This window comes from Haliaeetus leucocephalus, unplaced genomic scaffold (genome assembly GCF_000737465.1).
Source record: "Haliaeetus leucocephalus isolate CR32 unplaced genomic scaffold, Haliaeetus_leucocephalus-4.0 Scaffold339, whole genome shotgun sequence".
In the NCBI taxonomy this organism is placed as follows: domain Eukaryota; kingdom Metazoa; phylum Chordata; class Aves; order Accipitriformes; family Accipitridae; genus Haliaeetus; species Haliaeetus leucocephalus.
Window position 1 is genome coordinate 743,178 of NW_010972775.1, and position 17,549 is coordinate 760,726.

The 17,549-nt window shown below is 48.1% G+C and overlaps 1 protein-coding gene across 4 annotated transcripts in view; it reads right to left on the minus strand.

Moving 5' to 3' along the window:
• CPEB1 (cytoplasmic polyadenylation element binding protein 1) overlaps positions 1-12,459 on the minus strand; it is a 37,668-nt gene extending 25,209 nt beyond the window's left edge. For 3 of the 4 annotated variants that reach the window (XM_010571558.1, XM_010571556.1, XM_010571557.1), the window contains exons 1-3: positions 12,445-12,459; positions 11,862-12,039; positions 1,572-1,760 (exon numbers count right to left, since the gene is read on the minus strand). In XM_010571558.1, the coding sequence (XP_010569860.1) occupies positions 1,572-1,760; positions 11,862-12,039; positions 12,445-12,459 (382 nt within the window). Of the gene's footprint in view, positions 1-1,571; positions 1,764-11,861; positions 12,040-12,444 lie in introns of those variants that run through there. The other variant, XM_010571559.1, reaches the window with a different exon arrangement.
• Positions 12,460-17,549: the final 5,090 nt, after the last annotated feature.

Sequence of the window (17,549 nt, forward strand, 5' to 3'; positions counted from 1 at the left end):
ATAAAGCTACTACATGCTGACTGCAAGCAAACCCTAAGTGCCAGTGCTAGGGCCCACACACAAGCCTGCATGCTGAGTTTCTACATCTAATTTCCCCAAGACTTAAGTGAGCTGTGCTGATGAAGCTGTCAATTCAAACTCTGCTACCCCACAAGTGATTTTTTTTTTTTAATTTTTTTTTTGTTTTACAACCAATGCAGCAACATTCAGGCCTGTGTCCCAGCAGCTCTTCCTATCCCAAGGGCAGCATCCCCCAGACAGAGGTGGTCGACAGCACCCCCTTGCTCCCCCCAACATCTACATGGGCAAGTCACACTGCCCAGGCCACCCCAGAAGCTATCTACATTCCTGTCAGCACCAACTTTACGCCGGGGCCTCCTGTGTCACCCAAGTCTGCGCAGAGATGCACTACCCTTTTAACAAAGCAGCAGCGTGCTGCTATTAAGGGATGAGTTTCTGTAGCAACCAGGCTGAACTTGTACAAACTCTGCCAAAGCACTAGATCTTTCCATGGACTGATACTTGAACGAACACACCACCATTTGTGAAACTGGTTTTCACAGCCCTCAAAAGCTGGGAAATAAACTCTTCCCTCTGTTTTACCCCCTGCTCCGTCACCAGGCCGAGGAGATGCATTAAGTTTGTGCACACAGCACCCCTTTCCCCTCCTGCAATTTTACAGAGAAGGCTTATGCCTCTGGAAGAGTTAACTGAACCCTGCATCACTCCAGGGGAAGCACCCAGCACCCCAAAGCCTCCCCATCCAATCCCAGCTGCAAAACCAGACTGGAGAGGATTGAGGGGGAAGGGCAAACCAGCCAGCAGCGTGTGGCTATGAGCCCACACCCTGCCGATCGCATAGGTTTGCGCTGGACCAAAAGAGTTAAAGCAAGAAGCCATTCCCCTGCATCTCCTCCAGCCCACTGCTAGGCACAGACCGCTATTTCTAGTTGAACGTGGGAGTGGAGAAGGATCCCTCCAAGTCTTCCACCCAGCCTGCGAGCTGCTGGCTGAAGTTGTTAGTCGGGTGCCAGCTGCACCTACCACACCCCACAGGCAGAGTTCAGCAGGCAACGCTGCCGTAGCACAGGAGCAAGTGGTGCTGCCTGGACTTTTGCAGTCAGGCAGGGGGGGTCCCTCTGCAAGCACATGCACTGCTGCCTGCAGAGCTACCTGCCACCAGGGATTTTCTCAGGCTGGAGTGAAGTTTAGCCTCACTCCCACCCAGCATGTTCAGCCTCCTGACACCACACCCCCCACCCACTCCCTCCAAATGCAGGGAGAGGATTTATCCTCTCTCAGTGAGGTTATTCCTCCACCGGCGTTACAACACCGAGCAAAACATAAGCTGGGGCACTTCTTGTCTGCAGTGAACTGACAGCAGAGCAGAAGAGGCTGTGGCACAGCCTCCCCAACTCAACTGCCACATTACACAAGCATTACGGGTTGAGAAGCCCCTGTCAGTAACTGCCAGCACCCCATTACACAAGCAAATTGCTCTGCGTTAGCTTTAAAACGGCCAAAAATAAAAGGAATCCAACAACTGTTGCTGTGTGTGTCAGCAGACTCACCGGACTGTGTGCTGGTTTGTGCTGCAGCATCAGAGTCCTGGGTGCTCCAGGGTCTGTCCCACCCTGTCAGGTTGAGGGACTGCAGGCCAAGGCACAGATCGTTGGTGTCTGGGAGGCCACGGGAAGACTCTTGCGTGGATGTGGGGAAAAGCATCCTGCTTGCCACTGCTTCTTCAGAGTCCTGGAAGTCTGCTCAGATTGAGAACAAACAGAAGCTTGAGAGTTCAGGGCTGCTTTTTTCTTTTTAAAGAAGGAGTTTTCCAAAGCGTTAAGCCCCGAGCCAGGTCTCGTGCTGCTCTGAAGCCACGGCTTCTGCAACTAGCAGTTGCACCCCAAAAGGGAGGGCTACCATATGTCCAGAAACCAGCCCCCTACCCCCCTCAGCCCCTCCACCTTCCTATCCCGTCTGCATTACTGACTGGGTCAGCATGTGACCAGGCTGCTGATGCTTACTGTGCTGACAGTGACGTCACTCAGCCATGCAAGAGAACTGCATCAGCTCTTACAAAATAAAGGTAAGAAGAAAGGATAAGATTTCCCCCGAAAGACAAGACGGCAGGCAGGAGGAGAGAGGTGCAGCTCCAGTAAATCAAGGGAGGCAGGCAGCACAAAAGCAGGGCTCCACAATACAGCAAGGCAGACGACAGGCTCGAGGCAGCAATCCCCCCAGCAACGACGACAGCAGCAGCAGCGACAGAGCAGTTAGTTTCAGTGCTACCCAGCTCTCCTGTCCCCGCCTCCCTCCACCCACAAAACCCAAAAACACTTTAGTCCTGGACAGACTCCAGCTGCTGGCTCCAATTCACAGCCCAATGCAAAGCTTCACAATTCTGCTAGCATAATCTATTTGGTTCAACTTGGCCACTGTGCCTCACTGACTCTGCATTGTTTACCACTGAGTAACAAGGATAACCTTCAACCCCCCCCGCTACCCAGAGAGAAGCCCATGATCCTGGGTCCAGCCCGAGCAGGCACATCACACTGGTACAGGAAGAAGAGGACCAGCTGGAGCACAGGACCCATTTCACATCAGGAATTTTTCATGGCCTGTTTACCTTCCACCCGCCTGGTCCCCCCCCCTTCCCCAGCCCTCCCCTCCCCTGCGGGGTGTTCACAAGCCTACGGTACTGGAGATGCCGGATTCTTGCCTTGGTTTAAGCCTGTGCCAACAGCCTAAGGAAATGCAGCAGGTTCATAGTCTGAGAATTCCAGTTTAATGCGGGGATCTGGGGGCTGATGAAACCACAAGATGCTCAGCTGTGTTACCCGAAATCTGAGTCAGAGGGCATTTATAAGCCAGCTACCAAGCAGCAGCAGCTGTCTCCTCCTCCTCCCCCTGCCCCCACACCCTCCCACTGTGCCATCAGATGTACACCTCGCACACACCACTCCCCGCTCTTCAGCAGGGCGCTGCAGTGACTCTAGCCTGTCACGTTATCCCTCACGTGCAGCCCGGCCATCCCAGACAGCCTGACAGCGTTCCTGGCCTCCTTTTCCACATCCACGTCCCATGCCACTCAGTTGCCCATGACCTAGCAAAGCCCATGCAAGGGTCGGTGGCAGGTGGCTACCCTACATGAGATGCAGGTCACTGCTGCCACCAGAGGTGGGACCCTCACCTTCACCCCATGGCAATCTGGGGAGTGCCAACATTCCCAGATCACAGTGAGGGGGCTGAAGCACTGCAGTCGGGATGAGAGCAGCTAAAACAGTACCTTTTGGCAACGTGCCACCTTCCCCCTTCCCAGCTGCAGCCTCCTCCACCACACTTCACCAGGATAGCATCCACCAAGGTTTTTTTTTTACTCCCCTAGTAGTACTAGTACAAGCTGTAGTGCCAATTCAGTCACGTTACTATGAAGCACCTGTAACAGCATCAAATATTCCTCCGAAAGCATCACGCTGCATCTTCAGCAGGGTATTTCACTGCATTAATTCTACCAGTATAGTTTCCAGATAGCTTGTTTTGGACAGGCCCTAAAAACATCTATAATGCAGCTATAGGGAAGAGAGGATAAAGGCACATTGCTCAGACAACTCAGTTCCCACAGCAACCATAACTTGCCCATATGAATATGTAACATTTCTGCATTTATGTAAATGCAGAAGTGCTGTGCTCTAGCCCAGATCCTTGGCAGTACGAGACTACCTTCCCTTTGGGGACCAGGATCTTGCTAGGTTTTATGCCATCTTCAAGATTAATTCCCACCAAACTTCATCTTCTGGGAAGCATGGACACAAATAGAATATCAACAGACAGAACTTGAATCCCACTTGGATTCAACATCTTGGATGAAACCCACCACTGAAGAAATAAGGAAAATAGGGAACAAATTTATCAGTGCCAAGAAGCACTCACTCCACAGCATCCAACCACATTTTCACTAGCTATCTACATTTTTCAGGAAATAAGCTGTTTTGTTTAATTGAACCCAATCAGATTCAAGTTCAAGAGATCTATGTTTCCCTCTGATGACTTCAATCTACATTAAAGACAAGCTCCCTGCAATTCAGTTACAGGTATAACTGCTGAAGCACAGAGTAGAATTTGCTTAGATAACCAGCGTTTTTTAGTTAGACCTTTTCCCATCCAAAGCAAACAGCCAGTACAAGCCTGCTTCCCCTTTAACACTCCCAGCCATGGTGAAAGATGGATACAGGTCATCAAGGAAAAACACCAACTTAAAAAATAAAATTTAAATAGATTTCTGGAATGGTTATTTTAAAATTCAGAGCCTGGAAATTTGTTACAAAGCAATCAATTGTTGATGGCAGACAAAACTAATAGGATACCGGGGCAGGAAGAATTAATTTCCTACAAAAATTCAGTCTAAGGAGTCATAACCTCAAGTTATTCATAAGTAACCATCTATCAAATATTAAATAATTTCACTTTGCAACCTAACCCAGCCCAAGCCAGCCCAAATGCTTTGCGGCAGACTTTCCCAAGCCCCAAGAACCAGCATGAGTCTTTCCAACCTGAATATTTCCCTGGAGTCGCCACTGAAAGACGACCATCCTGGCAGAGGGAACCACGCTGTGCTGGGCTCATGCCCGAGCATTGGGGAGAGACTGAGCTCCCGCCTCCCAAGCCGATCAGGTTTGATTTCAACAGCATCATGAGAAGAAGGTCCTTAGTAAAACATGCCAGTCTCAGAGCAGGCGGTTCTCCTGGATGACATCTTCCTGTCTGTCCAGGAGATCCCTGGAGCCAAGGCATACCACAGCACAGGCTGGACAGCTTTCCACACCACTGCCCGGACGGAAAGCTGCATTTTTCAGACTTCAGATGTTAGCACTGCATTTAAGACATTTCAAAGGCTTCTTCAAGGCGAGCATCTCCACGCAGTTCAGCTCTTAACCTGCAGTTTAACCCTACCAGCCCAGACAGCATACACAAGCTGCAACCCCAGCCACTTGTCCCCACCCCAGCACTCCCTCCCCACTTACACCAGTTTAGGCAGATGAGTTTCCACACAGGAAGCTGTGCTGGGGAGCTGATCTGGTTAAAACCAAGCCACAGGGAGTTAGTTTTAAGCCTGGCTCATTCCCCTGATCTGGTATGCAGTGTGGCTGCACCAACCAGGCATTTGAAACAGGAAAACATTTAGAAAATTACAGCCTAAGCCTGCGCAGAGAGGACAAGCAGGGACTAGCACCAGGAGCTGTGATCCACAGGCAGTTTGTGGCAGGCAGGTTAAGGTAGCATGGGGAGAGCCAAGCATGATTCAGTCACCATCCCGTAGCAGCAGCACCTCTGTGTCATCAGACTTAGTCTTGAAAGGTAACACTTCATTCAAGTGCAAAGACATTCAGATGTTTGAGCCTTCCAGACCTAGGCCACTTGCAAAGCCAGCTAAAAATCCAGCAAATGGGTTTTAGCTTGAAAACTGAGAAAAAATCCAGAGAAAGGAGGCAACAGAATAGTTAAGCAAACATGAACCAAACAAGCTAGATCCCACTCCTACTGCCTCTGCAGCCATGAAGAGGTCTCCCTTTGCTCCCACATGCTAACTTCCAGCTGAACCCGAGTACAGAGGAAGCCCCTCCACCAGCGAGGCCCCTTAGTGTACAGAGCAGCGGAAGCATAAGCACAACTCAGCTGTAAGCTGTTCACTGACAAAACCAGACTCACCTTTGTGTGCAGCAACCCTGTGGACTAGAGCTCTCACCAAGGCTGAACTTCCAAACCAAACCCAGAGAAGCAGGAGGCAAGGCCAGCATTTCTGCAGCCTTGGGATCACAAATGGGAAGGCAGCTCACAGCAGAAGCATTGTTTTGCCTTTCACACCTCTACACCTCCAGTTTTAAAGGCCAGGAATTGCATCCCTGAAAATTAAGCTTCTCAAGTATGTTTTGCACACAAGACAAACAAATCTCAAGTGAAAGCTTTTAGAGGATGAGCCAATTGTATTCCTAAGGTGCATGGGGGATCATCAGGGGCTTAGGAAAGCTCTTGTTAGGCATAAACCTACTAGTTACAAGAGGTTTTCCTGATATACAACTAAGCATCTTCCCTGTAATCTGAAAAATTCCACAAGTGGAGACATTTGCTGCTGCATGACCTGTTTCACAGCCAGATGAAGGAGTCTGCCTTATTCCAGTAACCACAAACATTTGAACAGCTAGCAAGCAACTAGTTAAGAAACTAAGGAAGAGGGCACCGCAACTAGCCTTGCTCCTCTACCTACCTCTTGCAAGAGTAAGAGTGAGAGACTGCCACAGGATTACAGCACCAAAGCTTGAACGACAGAGCACAGTATGTCAGGAAACCTGCTGGATCTTCAGCAACACCATCCAATTCACAACTGCTGCAGAGTGCAACAGCTCTAGGCAAAGTCCCTGTTCTCTGCAGAACACCGTGATCTACTTCCATTTGCAGATCTGATGAAGAAACCCATTTACTAGAACTACTTTCCAGTATAGAAAAGCACTGTGCCCATGCAGGCAAAGACCTGTTAATGTGACACTTGAAATAAAGGCCAAAACCAAAGGCAGTAGGCGTGCACCTCTTTTGGAGCACCGGTGTTGAATTTCACTATCCAGGATGTGTCTACCTGGCATACAGCATTTTTGGGGCAAACAGAATTGTTCTAAGCTGCCAGCTCCAGCTGAGCTCCTGCTAACAGCCTTGCTCTGCCTCAGGCACCCTGTTAACCCCACGCACTCCAGGCAAGCAGTGCTAATTTTGGGTCTCTGCATTTTACAACATTTTGTCCCCTCATCCAAGACCACACACATCAGGTGAGCTGCATCCAGCACTGTCTGGTATGTTTCCTCATGGCTGCAGGGCAGTGAAGAACAGAGGAACAGACATTACAGTACCAGAGAGGACTTTTTGGGTGGCTAAACAAGTGATAGGTCATTAATTGACTGCAGTTGAGAGCAAACAGGAAGCCAATTTAGTCATCACCTAGTCTGGGTTTGCATTTGTCCTTCAGTTTTCCTTAAATAAAGCAGCCACTGAGAATCATTAGGACATGACGGGCCACAACTAACAGCCTTTACACTGAACTTGGAACCTTAAGCCACTCCCATCCACAGGAAGTCATTTAAGCATCTCCCATTTCTTCACACAATGGACTGTCAATTTGTAGCAAAATAATGGCTGCTTTGTCTCAGTTAGATGAGCAGAGCTTAATGAAAGGGAAATCAATGCTGCTGGGACATTTGGGGTACCTACAATCCTTTTAAATCCCATTTGTTTTAAGCCAGCATTGCCTTCAGTTGAAGCTGTCAGCTTCACCAGGTGAGTAAACGGGCTTGCAAAGCTGAAGAGGGAGCTTTACTCACAGTTCTACTTTATTAAGCTGGAAGTTGTGCTACAGGACAGGATGATGATTTCAAAAGCTGATTTAGGTTTGTTTGGTTTTTTTTTTAACCAAATCTGGTAACAGCACCTTCCACTCAGCAAGGCCCAGCTTTAAAGCCTGGCAAACAAACCACCTGCTACCTTAAGAAACTGGCTTTGCTCACATTCTTATTCAGACAGGTGATGAACATGCAGATCAGCTCTAAATTTGGGAGAGAACCACATTCCCTGTGAAGCAGTTGCTCAAGGTCAGGCTGTACTCCAGCAGCACTGACAGAGTTGAGCTGGTGGGAGATGTTGACTCCTGCCTCTATCAAGGCCACATTCTCTCCCATCTCCAACACCACACTAAAAGCCACTAAAGGTTAATGTCTGCACCACACAACCTTGCTGAGGAAGTTTTGCTTTTCTTCAGAGAAGACTAATCAGCCTGAAAGGCAGGTGTTTTGAAGCACCATGCAATCCTGTCCCAGAAGCTACCAGACAGGTTCTACAATTACAGCTTTCACCACACTGCTGCACTGTACCCTTTGGTTTGGGCTAGCAACTTAAGCCTAGTGCTTGGGGAACTGCTAGAGCAAGCACCCATGAACCACTGCAGTGGTCAGGCTGGGCCTGACGACTTGGATCATTTTGACAAGGCAACTAAGTTCACCAAGGATTATCATTAACTGCAAACTGATCTTTACACAGATTTAACATTAGGCATGGCAAGCTAAGTCTCCAGTGGCAGCCCTTCTGCCACACAGCTCCACCCAGGTCTGGATAACCCTCCAACTGTGTCAGATCCAGGACTGCTGAATAAGCTTGTTCTCTCACATTGCTCAGACTGCTACTGTACTGATCTCTTCTCAGCACCATCTTGCTGTGCACCTCATCACACTGAGTAAGGTGTCTCCACACGTGTTTCCCCAATAGCATTAGTGAAAGGTCATGAACTTCTGCCATCCCTTCTCCACCACGTGTAATTCTCTTAATGCTGAATGTGGCTTCTTAAACACAAGTCCAATCCAAGATAAATTTAGTCTGACCTGAGGAAGACAACTGAAAAGCTTGAGGGACCATGAATAAAATACAAGTATTTCCCCTGCTGGAATAAAACTGCTTCCCCAGACTCTCCCACCAAAAAAGTTTAAGTTGTAAAAAGACAGTCCTTTCACCTATGATAGCTACTACATTAAGGGTGGATCTCCAGGCTCATTAAGACTGCCCAAGCTATGAGTTTCATGATAATACAGCCTAACTACAATACACAAGTTGTTCCTGCACTGAGTAAAAGCACCAGAGGCTCGTGAATTCTTCAGAAGTGATTTAACTTGGAGCAGTGACAAGATACCACATGAGATCAAGGGTCTCCACTCCCTTGGTCACCTACCCAGAAGCCAGGCTCACTGAAGACACAACACTGATCCTGCAGAGCCTCATCTTGTTCACTCAAAGGCATGGCAAACAGCTCCAACAGCCTGCTTCAGGCTCTAAACCATCTGCCCAGCACACAGGGCAGTTAGCTGCATTATATTCTGCCTTTTAGTAATCAGCTGCTCAGCCCTACAGCCATCAGGTATGAATTTCTGCAAGAGACTGCCACAACCTAGGCCAGGGTCCAAGCACTGAAGCACCTCCCCATTTGCAGATCACAGCTGCCCTAGGATTTGTGTTCTTGCTTGTGTCCAGCACCAACTTCTTCATGAAGATGATGTTCATTAGCAACACATTAAACAAGGGAAGCAGCTTGTGCACTTTACCAATCCAGAGACAGAAGGAAGCTTGCAGAAGTGCTGAATTTAGGCCCTTGTTACCTACTGAGAGGTCCTGACTCCGACACCAACAAAACAAGGCTAGGACTGCAAGTAGACTAATAACTCTGAACTGCCAATGCACTGGCAAATGCTGACTCATCCACATATTTACAGCTGATAACTGCTCATTTGGCCAGGGTAGCTCAGGTTGTACTCTATTATCAGTCTCTTGTACAGCCCAGAGGCACCTTCTGAAAGAGATCACATGTTTCCATCAGCCTAAACAGCGAGGGCACCCAAGGCAGCCACTTTCTAGCCCTGGCTCAGCAGTGCCCAGCATCCTTTGGGAAGTGAGCAAGCCTCTTCCCCTCACACCATCACAAGCATTTGTGCCACTGCACAAGAGATTTGATACAAGCTAAAGCCTCCTGTCAGGTTAACTAGTGCTGAACAGGGCTCCCCCACTGGTCCCCGAGCTGCACAAGTGGCTGTGCCAGCAGCCAACACCCACTCATAAGACTGGCCTCAACTGCTATGTCAGGAACAAGAAAAGCTGCTTAGGATGTCCCAAAAAGCCCAACTTGGGTTGCCCTGCAGAAGAAATAATGTTTGCTAGAGGAAGCCTCCCTTTTTTACATGCAAGTCCCATTGTATTTGTCCTACAAGAGGCCTTCCATCAAAGTTACTCAGTGATAGCCTGAAACACAAGCACAGTTTAACACCACTGAAGGGAATTTCACCCAGTTTCCAATCAAGGCACCACCTGCCAGCAGCTCCACACCAGGCAAGACCCTCTGCTCCAGACATCCATAAGAAATACCACAGTAACTGACAGACCAAGCAGAGTTTTACATGCAGCAGGTCAGTAAGCAGGTTCATTTCATTGCCAGGTGAATACACCAGTTCCTCAGAGAAGAGCTTTAGAAGTCTAGAAGACAGTACTGCAAATTAAAATTGATGGGCTAGCTCTAAGCCCAGACCTAAAACCAGAACTAACCCACATCTTCACAGGACTAATCTGCTCTAGTGGGCAGGGATAGTTCCTTTATCAACTAAGTTAACTGTGGCAAGTAAGCTGGAACTTAATTAGGAAACCTTCCCATTCCAAATTATAAATGGAATATGAAGGGCTATAGCTAAGATTTCAATAAGGCAGCGAGAAACAACTATTTCATGAACTCATTGTAAGGAGATAAAAGAAAATACTTAGGTTTATTTCTCCCTTATGCTTCCAGTGCATCAAGATCAGATGTAACACTGACTACCACTGTGCCAAGGGACAAAAAAAGTCTAAACAGCTCAGTACAACAGCTAATCTCTAAAAATGCACCACTAACCACACCACTGACCTGAATTCCTTAATATTCACTACGCAACTGCTCAGGAGTAGCCAGCATATCCTCCAATACCGTTTTACTAGGCACATTTCAAGCAATGCTGGCTGTAGATCCAAACCTCGAAGCAAACAATTTGCTTCCTCTGGTATTTCTGCAGTGCCAGCACAGGATCACATGGCCAGATCAGCCCCTGGTCCACAGTGTTAAGCCCTTCAAATACCCAGGAGATTAAGCTGCCCTGGAAGTCATCTGGTAGCAGTCATTTCCCTAGCCCAGAACAAAGTTGCACTGCACAAGCATCAAACAGACCCACAGGATGCCCAGACACCCATTTGCAGCTTTTTTTTTTTTTACACCCATTTGATTAAAACTCATCAGATTATCATGAGCACAGGACAACCCTGCCTCCAAGTGACTGCAGAGAAAGCTTCTCTGCCTATAGCAGCCTGCAAGGTCACCAGCTGGTGAGGTTTGTCCCTTTACTTCCCACTTTGTTTTGGGACAAGTCCAGAGGGTCAGTTTGTTTACAATAATGGCCAAAGTGTTTATTGACCCTATAATTCAAAGGCTAGAGGAGCAACAGCAATCTCTTTCAAGTGCCCAAATCCTTGGCACAAGTACCATCGCATAGAAGTGTGCTGGCAAGAGGAACATCAGGCACCGGGCAGGTACATTTACTGGCAGATCTTACCTACTGTAAAGGGACAAAAGCACATCCTTCACTTACATAAAAACACTACTGGACCCAACAATCTTCGCTCTGGCATGGAGCCTTTTGTTTTGAGGCAGATCAAGTGCAAGACAGCAGAATATGCCCACTCCCCTCAGCGTGTAGGAAGCAAGAACTCACAGCACTGATTTCATAATCCCAAGCTTGCTTCGCAAGAAAGTCTTCACCTACATGTACTGCTCTGGTGTGCTCTTAAATACATGATTAACTGACCTGCAGCAAACACGGTTATTCAAAATTCTTTTGCATTTTTAATATATGCAGCCCATCAGCCATACTAACCAAACAGATTAATCCTGCCTCCAGGAGAGACAGACTAAATGAGTCTGCTGGAACTATCTATGCCAGAAGTTGGCAGGTCAGGCAGTGAGAGCTCACATTCTGCCCACACAGTGATCCACAGCATCACAGGGAGCATAAGCAAGCCTTCCCAGGCACCTCCACACTGCCAGGGAACACTTGGATTATCCATTTCAGGCACAGAAATGAGACCCACCCCCCCCCACGTACCAAAACAGCATTAACCCCAACTCCAAGCATCTCTGATCATGAGCACATACCAACCACCACAGATTACCACCACCACATGTTCGCTAGGTACCACAAAGCAACTCCCTCCTCCTGCCAGCCCCAAATCCTCAAGATCACCTCAAACCCAGCCAAACACATCACCTGGCAGGATGTCACATTTGCTTCTTGTGACAGGGGTGGTGCAGACTCCACTGAAATCCAAAGAGTTGTCCAACATTGCATTTATTCGGCGGAATGTCTCTGCATTGCTGCAAGTGGAAAGTGCAGGGGCATCTGGGCTATCCCAGCAGTCTTTTATGCTCCTCCCAGTATCTTCTTTCTGGTAAAAAAGAACAAGTATTAGTGTCAAGCAGGCTAGTACTCACCACTCAGCTTTCAACACATTGTAGAAAGTCTGGATTGCCTCCAATACTCACATTAGCTTTAGCTCCAGGTTTCAGTAACATTCAAATACAATTCTTAGCATTAAAGAACCAGTTAAGCAAACGGGTCAGCAAGTTGTCAGCACAGCCCACCAGACCAGGACCACCCCAGTCACAAACAGGTACCAGTGCACCACAGCTCAGATGAACTTTAGACTAATAGCCACAGCACCCAAACTAGTTTGGTTGCTAACATAAGCTCTCTGCTGCTTTTCTCCAGCACATCACAACACTAAAGCAGAGATTTGATTAACACAGGCATGCACCTTCTCCCCAGAATGAGCCTCCTGACACTGGAGAACAAGGGGGATGCTCATGGTCAAGGCAGCCACCACAAGAAACCACAGTAGCTCCTCCTGTGCACAGCAGAAGAGAACAAGGCTCACTTTACCACACATATTTGGGAGCTAGGAACAACATCTTGGAACAGCCCGTCAGCAGCCATGCAATCACTTCAGAAAACAGGCTTGCAGAAAAAAACATGGCTTCCCAGCTACTCAAACATAGCCCTGAAACCTGAGGCATCCCTTGGAAGGACAGAGATTCAAATCCTGATCTTCCCTTTAGGTAGCAGCTCCTGACCACAAAGGGAGGTTACCCCAAACAAGCTCTGCTTTAGCATAACCCTCCACACTGATCTACCAGCATCATGTTTTGGGACCATCCTAATCAAGCCAGAGCTCTTGTAAAGCTTCCTCTGCATGAAAAAGATCAAACCCTTCCTCCTTCCTGGTGCTGGTCCAGAGAACCAGCAAGAGCAGCTGCTTTCCCCAGCTCTGCTTGCAAGCCACTTTCACATCCAGGTTTGTTTCGATGCAGCTGCACAACATTCAAGCCTCTGCCAATCTAGAAGCCACTAAACTTAATCTGTAACCAGCATTTTTGGACTAGGGGCAGGTCTTCCCACCACCCAAAAGTCACTGCAGCAGAACTCTGCTCCTGAACATGCTGAGCAAACGGTATCACTATCAATTAAGACCCACATTAAAGAGAAGAGCAGGAAGGCACAACCTCACCAGTCTTGGCCTCTGGAGCAGAATCCTTGCCATTAAGCAAATCAAGTTAGAGCCAAATTCAAAGAACTGAATTGCAGTGAAGCTGGCAAACAAGCCTCTGCTACTCCAAGACACACAGAAGCCTATAGCTCTAAATTGGGCCATTTGTACTTGTCAAGGAGACATTTAATACATCTACCTTTTGGATGCATTCCTGCAAGAGTTTTGGGCCTGACTTCCCCCATGTCTCCTCCTGCTTCACCCACTAGCAAACCTGAAGCACCAAGCTAGTTTTACTTTCAAAACATCCCTTGCTGATCTTTCCAGTATGCAGCCTGTGGCAGAAGGCAGGTCTAAACTGAATTTCACATGGACACAGGAACTTTAGCCCAGCCCAAGTACAGGACTTGCATTCCATTCCACTCCCCCCACCCCGTCATTTGGAGCAGTTTTACTGCCACAACATATGATCTGACAGTTTTCTCCACACGAGAGCTTCGCCCCCCCCCCCCTTTAGCTAAAAGCAGAGGAAACCCTGTCCTGGAAGCAACAGGAATATGCTACTAAATTGTCAACTTACACGATGCATCCAGGCAGGACCTGAACAATTGATTCAGGATTTTAGCCCCTTTAAGGCTATTAAGATCTATTCGGCACTGGGGTCAGGGATCTTTGTCTACTGAAAGGCTCAGCCCACCCCCAGATAAGGTCCTGGGACTCTGCAGGCACAATGCAGGAACATTTACAAGCCAATAATAAAACAGGTAGGGCTGAAAGTGAGCTTCAGGCAAGAGGAAACAGGCAAAGCAAGCTTTAAGTCATCTTTATAAAAAGCAGCTAAGGAGTACAGAAGCTCAATTTAAGAAAGTATTGCCAGTCATCTTTAATAAAAGAAAGTGCCATATCAGACTGCTTTGGCACAAGTGTGAAACTCCATACTCTACTCTTGTTACTGCTAAAGAACCACTTACAGCAAGAGGCAAAGCTTTTCCCTAGGAGTTTGTGCTAGCAAGACAAAAATAAACCTGAGCAGCAAACCAAATGTCTGACCCGTTCCTGCTTATTTAGCATTTGATCCTTCCCACAACTGGCAGCACCAGTCCTGCTACAAATAAGAATAGAAAACAGCAAGATTATGGCCAAGCATTTCCAAAAAAATTCCTTCTACTTACAGAGCTTTTAACCTTAAGACTGTCAAGGATATCCTAGAGATACTTGCAAGCAATCTGGACACAGGGGCAGGCATCCAGCCCCTTGTAAGAAGTGACTCACATCTCTATACCTTCCCCCGCTAAAGCTCACCCTCCTCCCTGGACCCCTCAGAGATACTCCTTTGAGAAGAGCTTTGCAGGTCTTCAAAGCACGCAGGGCCCAAACCATTCAGCAGCCTGGATAGTCTGCTGGAAAGCGTTTGCAAACATGTAATGTAGCTGGAGAATACGCCCATATCCTTCAGTCTCAGTAGAGTTAATACCAAAGCACAGGAAAATATCACACCTGAGGCCACATCCTCCAGAACCTGCTATACCCTCACATCCCTAAGCCAAGACAAGCAAAGGAACACTCTTGAGCCCAGCTAGGATTCTCTGTCAATGCTCCATCTTGAAGGATTTTGCAATAGTTAAACACATGCTGCCTGTTCAGGCTTCTCTGGAAGTCCTCCATGCAGCAGCAACTACAGCTACAGCCCACACTCGGAGCTGGTGATCCACTCTGCTTTCACTGAGGCACCAGTCCAGGAGGACTGGTGGGTCCTCCTTCCACCACAGGCCCTGGCATGTTGTGTGAAACACCAGGGTGTAACCAGTGACCCAACAACAGCCGTTCTCAGCCAGTCCTGCCTGCTACAGCACACAATCCCAATCCAGAGGAGGGGACACTGTTTTATTGGTGCAGCTGCTGGATGAACAAGTCATTACAGAAACATGATCCAGCTGACAGGTCACTTAAAGTCATCAAGAGTCAAACACTGCTTCCTGACACCTGGTAAGACACCCAGTCTCTGTTTAAGAGCTAAGAGTTTCTAGGGATGTTCCTAGACCAGAAGCAAATGAGAAAGGCAATTCAGTTCCCTAGAGTAGGCACACAGTGCCACAGAGCAAACAATTTAGAGGCTTCAGGTTAAATCATTGTGGTAGATCTGGAACACAGACCCAAGAAGCATCACAGACAAAGACACAGCAAGGTGAATCTCAGACAGGAGTACGGTCCATCCTATCCTGGCTCAGCTAAACCCTTAGCCAAGAAGGCACATCCAAGCACAAATATGCATCCCCAGGACTCTCCAAGGTCTCAAGGAGGGCACTGTCAGGCTCCCAACACCTCTAGCACTCCAAACAAAACACACCAGAGTGAGAAAAGGAGTGCCAGGCTTGATTTAGAATAGGGAGGAGGAGTTTCCACTCCCTCAGAGTAACAGACAGACAACCGATGAACCCTTCCACCATGGTAGAGAGCTCTTGTTTGCTGGATCTGCATCGAGAGGCTGGCAGCCAAAGCACAGCAGCTGTCGGGTCTCTGGAGTTCCCACCCCATCAGCCCCAAGCAAATCCCATGGCTGCAGCCTGCAGTTTATCTGCAGAAGGTCCCACTCCAGAGACACATGCACAAGCTGCAGCAGCGCAATCAGCAGAACAACATACACTTGTGCAGCAAAAGCCACCAAAGATGTTCAAGGTAAGTGGAAATGAGGGCACCACCACAGCCGCAAGGTAAACCTACAAATAATGAAATCCCAGGGCTAGGCAGAACCTGCAGCATCACAACAGCACTGGCACAGGATTAGGATATCCTAATCCTTAGGGAAGTCATTAAACACGGCCATACTGGCAGCTGAGCTAAGATGTGCATTAGCTCCTGGGGACACTCTGGAACAGACAAGACTCATCCACCTCAGCTGCAATTCAGCCTTTGCTTTTTACATCTTTCACAGAAATCCCACTGGGGCAGTGCCGTACCAACGCTTGAAGGGGTTCACAGCACTGTAGCTGCAGCCAAGAGGGCCTTGAATCCTGAGACAAAATTTAACATGCTGTTAAAATGGTGTCAGCCTCAACATAATGAAGACAAGATGGCTCCAGACCTTGATCAAAGACAGCTCTAAAAGTCCTTTTTTACTAGTATGTTTTGCTTCCCAAGCTGAAGTCGGCTACACCAATACAAAGCATAATATTGGTGTAACTGTTCCTACTGAGCGACACCACTAACAAAGCAACAAGCTGATACACCCAACTCATCCTAAACAGCATTAGGCGAGGCTGCATCAGCTCTCTCACCATCAGCAAGGCTGAGCTTAAGCAGCTTTCCCAGGTTTTAACTATGTGGAGAGGGTCTTGAACACACCTGCCTGGAATCAAGACTAGAAGATTTTGATAGTATTATTTTACAGGGGATCACTGACTTCAGAACACCACCAATTTTGCCAAAACTCCTATTTTTAAAGAAGTTTCCCTGTCGAAGCACCTAGGTTTTGGTAATTTTTTTTTGAATAAAACATTAAGCTATCACTCACGTAGCTTTGGAAACAAGCAGTATCACAGCTGCCTGTTTCAGCACACTATCAAAACAGAGTAAGGTTTTAATTGCTTTAGGGAGACTGTTCCAGTCAAGATAAACTGCAGCAAAACAACAGGATCCTGAAACTCCTCACAAAAGACAGCTCCCACTCTGCACAGCTCTAGCTGGAGCCCCTACACTGGAGCACCAACACACATAGCCTATCAGGAAAGCAGCCACAACAAGCATTAATTGGTTTTAGCTGGGTAATACTGAAGGGTAAAAAAAGAACCTGTTTTTCAGAAGACTTGTCTCTTGCCTTTGTCTATACAGTGCAGTTAGGGACTGGGTCACTAACAAAAGCCCGTCTTGCTACATGGAGCTTACAGTCACCTGGTTTACAAGTAAAATAGCAGCTCCATTCACTTTGTACACTCAGAACAACAGTCTAGAAGCACTCAGAACTACCACTTGCTACCAAGCAAGACCACGAGTACCTGCTCAAGCCAAAACACACCCCACCATCACGAACCAGAACTCAGCACCTCCAGCTCAGCTTTGCCCTCCCCTCCCCTCCCCAATAACCTGGGATGAGAGCAATCACAGGCACCGCTTGCTCACTGGACTAGGACCACCACTGGGTTTCCTCCAGTAATGGCTTCATCCCTGAAGGCAGCACGGGTCAGTTGATGGGTTCCCTGAGGCAAAGCTCCTTCGGAGCCCCTTCTAATCTCGGGGGGCGGGGGGGGGGTGGGGGCGGCAGCTGCCGGGCTTCAGGACTTCACTCAGCAGTGGGGCCCGACGTCGGGGGATGGAGGGGGCCGAGCGGGGGCCAAGCCCCGGAGACCAAGCTCGGCCAGTTCGCTGAGGGAAGGGGGATTCCATCCCCGCTGCTCCACCACCACCACCACCCCCAC